The sequence below is a fragment of the Glycine max genome, chromosome 13 (genome assembly GCF_000004515.6).
Source record: "Glycine max cultivar Williams 82 chromosome 13, Glycine_max_v4.0, whole genome shotgun sequence".
Lineage (NCBI taxonomy): Eukaryota > Viridiplantae > Streptophyta > Magnoliopsida > Fabales > Fabaceae > Glycine > Glycine max.
Window position 1 is genome coordinate 7,136,630 of NC_038249.2, and position 5,440 is coordinate 7,142,069.

Genomic DNA, 5,440 nt, shown 5'->3' on the forward strand with positions numbered 1-5,440 from the left:
CATGACTAACGCTTAGCTTCATCGACCTTAGTTATGGATAAGCTATCGCTTAGCGATCAGGCTGAAGCTTAGCTGAATTCAAATCAAATCGAAGTTAGCTTAGCTCAACCTTGGCCAGCTTAGCGGACCAAATCAGCCTCAGATACAAGGGTTGGGTTCTAAGCGCTCAAGACTCGCAGCTTAGCGCATGAACAGAGATGCGCTTAGCGCAAGGCTTATGCTTAGCGGAAGGACTATTTTTTCAAAAAGATTTTCTAAGTTTTAAACTTAGTCCTTTCCCAAGAAATTGGAACCCTTATGTTAAACATTCAAAGATTGGCTGATATACTCCTATGTACAACTTACATAGCAAGTTCCTAATGATCAAATGCATGAAAAACAAACACAACAAAGATTAAAACTGGGTTGCCTCCCAGGAAGCGCTTCTTTAACGTCATTAGCTTGACGCTTTTACCTCTCTGGGAAATCTCATGTTTTGGTTCTCCCCTTCAGAACCTCTTGACCTTCTCCCATTACCTGCAAGCAAACATTGTGTTATGGAGCAGGCTTGTCTTCCACAAGCAAGTCGAATTCAATTTTCTGGTCTTCAAAACCTAACTCCAGCTTTCTCTTCCCCATGTCAACTATACAGCTTGCAGTCAACATGAACAGCCTTCCCAAGATTACCGAGATGTCAATATCTTCAGAAATATCCATGACCACAAAGTCTGCTAGGAAGATACAATACTTTACCCTGACCAACACGTCTTCAATCACTCCATAGGGCCTGGTAATGGAGCGGTCAACTAATTGTAGAGTCATTCGAGTGGGCATAATCTCCAACTCTCCCAATCTTCTGCACATGGAGAGTGGCATCAAATTAATGCTGGCTCCCAGATCAATCAGAGCCTTTCCCACATTGACTTCTCCTATTGAACAAGGAATAGTTACACTCCCAGGATCTTTATGCTTAGGTGGAAGGATCTTTTGGATTACAGCACTACAATTTCCTTCCACTATGATGTTTTCCTGATGAATGTACCTGTGCTTCATTGTCAACATATCTTTCAAAAATTTAGAGTAGAGTGACATCTGCTGCAGAGCTTTGCCAAAGGGCATGGATATTTCCAGTTTCCTGAAAATATCCAAAAATCTTGCCAAATGACGATCTTTTTCTTTCTTGGAAGGAACCATAGGATATGGTACTTCAACACCTTTGTCCACAGCCTTTCCACTTCTACTCTTCTCTGAAATCTTATTTTTTTTCTTCTTTTTCATTTTTCTCATTTTCTATTTCTTTTTCTCCTTCTTTTTCTTTTTCTCGGTCCTCCATCTCTTTATTCTGGACCATTATTTTCTTCCTTTTTTCCTGATTCTCTTTATCCTTCACATCATTTTTCTTAACCTCAGCACTTTTCTTTTCACTCTATTGTTCCTTGTCTACCACATTTTCTTCATCCTTAGCTTCCACAAACCTTTTACTCTTAGTCATCACAGCCTTGCATTCCTCCTTAGGATTATTTTCCGTATTTGCTCCAAAGTTGTTTGATGACTTGTCAGCTATCTACTTGGCCAGTTGTCCCATCTGTACTTCAAGGTTCTTTAATGCTGACTCAGTACTCTTATGATGTGACATCGTTACCTGCATAAATTGAGTCACGGTCTCTTCCAACTTAGTCGTCCTCTAAAAGATGTTAGGCCCTTGTTGAATTGGCCTGTTTGAGGATCCACCTTGGTCTTTATTGAATTGGTTGCTGGGGTGTGTCCTCCACTGTCCTTGTTGATTATAAGGACCTTGCTGGAAGCCTGCAAATCCTCCTTGAGTATACCCTTGCCTCTTCTGATTCCCCATGAAATGAATTTCTTGAGTGTTTTCTTCAGTGGGGATGCATTGGCCTGTCTCATGAGCTTCACCACACATGGTACAACCTGTGACCTGCAAAACAAAAGAATGTGTAGGTTGTCCAATTGATAGTTTAGTTGGCAGCTTACCAAGTATTTCTGTTAGGATCTCAAGTTGCTTAGATAGCAACTTGTTCTATGCCAACAAAGCATCGTGTGATGTTAGCTCCAATAGGATCTTCTTTGTGGGTTGATGGGTTTTGTCCCTCAGGATGGCATGATCACTGGCTGACATGTTCTCTATAAGCTCAGTTGCTTCTTCTAGGGTTTTCAGCTTTATTTTTCCCCCAGCAGAAGCATCTAGTAATTGCTTGGTTTGTGGTCTCAGCCCATCTATGAACATATTCACTTGGATTGGCTCAGAGAACCATGGGTGGGAGTTCTTCTCAATAAGTCTCTAAATCTCTCCAATGCCTCACTCAAGGATTCATTAGGGAACTGATGAAATGAAGATATTGTTGCCTCCCCTTCAGTAGTCTTAGATTCTAGGAAATACTTCTTTAGGAACTTTTCCACAACTTATTCCCAGGTTTTAAGATTGTTACCTTTGAATGAGTGGAGCCACCTCTTGGCCTCTCCTGCTAGTGAAAATGAGAAAAGGCTGAGTCTGATAGCTTCATCTGATACATCGACAATCTTAACAGTATTGCAAATCTCTATAAATGTTGCCAAGTGTGCATAGGGATCTTCATTAGGTAATCCTTGAAATAAATTCCCTTGTATCAGATGGATCAAAGAATGTGGGTAGGTGATGTTGTGCGCTTGCACTTCAGGATGTGCAATGCTAGTGAAAAATTGTGGTACTGAGCCACTTGAATAGTCCTCAAGGGTAGTCCTCTGATCATGCTCATCTGCCATGGTAAAAGCTTTAGAATGTTGATTAGCGGATTCCCTTGATGATGGTGAATCAGGTGATAATGAATCAGAAAAATAAGTCTCCTCCTCAAGAATGGACGCAACTGTTCTGTCTTGTAACAGTTTCCTTCTCCTCTCAGCCCTGTTCCTTCTTAGTGTAGCTTCTATTTCTAAGTCCAAAGGAACTAAAGTTCCTATAGGAGATCTATGCATAAACAGTACTAACAGAGCAGTGGTTATCCAGTTCAATTTGAGAAGATAAATATAAATTAAAGAACAAATATTCACAGAAACAATCAAAGAATAACAAATAAAGATTAGACACCTAAAAATGAGCTAACTTCCCAAATAAAAAGAAGTTCCTTGGCAACGACACCAAAAACTTGTTCGCAACCGGCAAGTAAACCGGATCGTACAAGTAGTATAAAACGGTAAGAGTATTGAACTCTCGGGGAACTTGTGTTATCTGGCAAACTATTTCGATAAATAGGCGTCTGGTATGAAAATATGACTATGGTTATGAACAGGTATTTAAACTATCTAGGCAAAAAGAAAGAAAATCACGCAAGAGAAATACTGTGTAAAAAAAAAGTAGAGAATGCGTTGGTCTTCCTCATAGGTTCCTGATGCTAAAAAGGATGTTCTCTATCTAACAATGCTCATGCGTTCCTATGTTGTCTCCTGGACTGCTAGACCCCGATTCCTCATGATAGCCTAGCCTAGTTCTTATCAAGCCTAGTCCATAGATTCCTCTTGTAAGACTAAACTCAACCAAGACCGCATTAAGACACACATACATAACTAAGTTCTTGTACCCCGATCCCTCATGATAGCACAACAACTTAGTCTCACACTGTCAAGGACTTTAGAATCAGACCAGTTCCCATTGTTGAATGACCCTAACAAAGCATGCATCTACGTGATCAAGGTAAAAGCACACTGGAATGAAAAGCAGATAGCACAGAGAACACACTAAACATCATCACATAGATAGCAATATATTTACAACAGGTACCTATAGGGAAGATCCAATAGAGGATTTAGCTTTCCAAAGTCCAGAAACCTCCTTTACAACAAAGAGAAGAGCAAGATGAAAGACTGCAAAAACACAAGTGGTGAGGATGTCTCCTTCACCTCTAGGATCTCACAATCACTCACAAACTCATCTCAAGCTCTCAGGATGACTTCCACTTCGAACTCGCACCTCCGCAGATCTTCACACAACAAAATCTCTCAGAACTCTTTGGAACTTGGACCTTTCTCTCTCTAGAACTTCCTAAACATGCAAAATCTTCAAGCCAAGGCTAGACTCTCGTGCATGCAGAGGCTTCTACATGAAAAATGCCAAACTCCCTTTGCAAATCTAATTTCAGGCTTAAATAGGGGGCCTTGTTCATGCTCGCGCGCATAAGTGGATTTTGGCTTAGCGCGCTATTTTCGCTTAGCGAATGAGCTGAAGCAGTGCGCTTGATGACCTAGAGCGGTGCACTTAGCGAACTTGACAGCTCATCTTCTTCTGGATTCTTCCTCATGCTTAGCCACTGAATGTCGCTCTTAGTGAATGCTCGCTAAGCCTGCAAATTGGCTTAGCGAGAAGGTGAAAACAACACTTTTGCCAATTTGCCTAATTAACCTGAAATTGAGAGAAATTGATTTTTAAACACACAAAACAAAAGTATAAATTATCTATTACCTATCTTTAACAAAAAGTACTTTTAGTATTACAAAACAATCATAAATTGGGAAAGTTTGATAAAAAATACACAGGTTTTATACACAAAAGTTAGTCGTATTCATCGACTAACACCTCATCCTATTCTTTTTTGCAAATCTCTTCGTGGACTCTCTCAGAGTGTATGTTCTGTTTGATTTAGTCACTTGACCATTTTGGAGTGACGACAATGGAGCTGTTTGACATTTAATCAATCAACTGAAATATTGATCTTGGGGTTTTCCCCTTTCTTTTTTAAAAGCTTCGATTTATTCTCCATAGCAAGAAAATATATGGCTTTGGGACCAATCGCATGCACCGTTGAAGGATGGCAATGGATCGCTGTGAAACATTTTTTATTTAAGGCCATAAAGTAATGCCAAGGGTCTGTTGATCCCACTGAAACTTGATGGCATGGGTTAATCTTGAAAGAATTTATACAGTGAAGGCTGCCCTGGGATTTGAAAGGAATCCTAAGGAGTCGACATCAGATGTACCCTATTGTCACAATTTTCTTTGTGCATTTTCCATGAGTTCCTGGTCAAATGAGCTTTTTTTTTCTCAAATGTGCAATTGCGAACCTCAAGGGTTTCTCTTTTTTTGTTATATATATATATATATATATATATATATATATATATATTTAACAATCACAAGCGTGCACGGGTTTCATTCCAGAATCCCAACTTAAAATCAAATTAGTCATTCCTTGACCCACATGGGCTTTATTGGGCTTGTAACATGGTCAGAGGTAAGAGGGCTATGAAAGAAAGGATTAGACAGGCGCAAAGAGTGTTTGAGGGTTATATTGTGTAAGAACTTTGAGAGTGTTGCTCGTACTTTGTTCATTTCAACTTTTGAGTTGGGCCCTACTTCTTTTGTCTCATATTTCACTTTTGTGCCTTTCTTGTAGAATTTGAAGATCTTTTGTCTCTCTTTTTTCGCCCGCCTTCAGCGGATTTTGTGTCTTTTATTTTTATTTTTATTTTTTCC

At 39.6% G+C, this 5,440-nt stretch overlaps 1 protein-coding gene across 1 annotated transcript; it reads right to left on the reverse strand.

Annotated features, from left to right (window-relative positions):
* Window positions 1–534: 534 nt before the first annotated feature.
* Window positions 535–1,173, reverse strand: LOC102665368 (uncharacterized). Its single transcript, XM_006595268.1, has 2 exons — window positions 1,022–1,173; window positions 535–835 (listed from the first exon to the last, which is right to left on the reverse strand). The coding sequence occupies exons 1-2, from the start codon at window positions 1,171–1,173 to the stop codon at window positions 535–537; spliced, it is 453 nt and encodes a 150-aa protein (XP_006595331.1).
* Window positions 1,174–5,440: the final 4,267 nt, after the last annotated feature.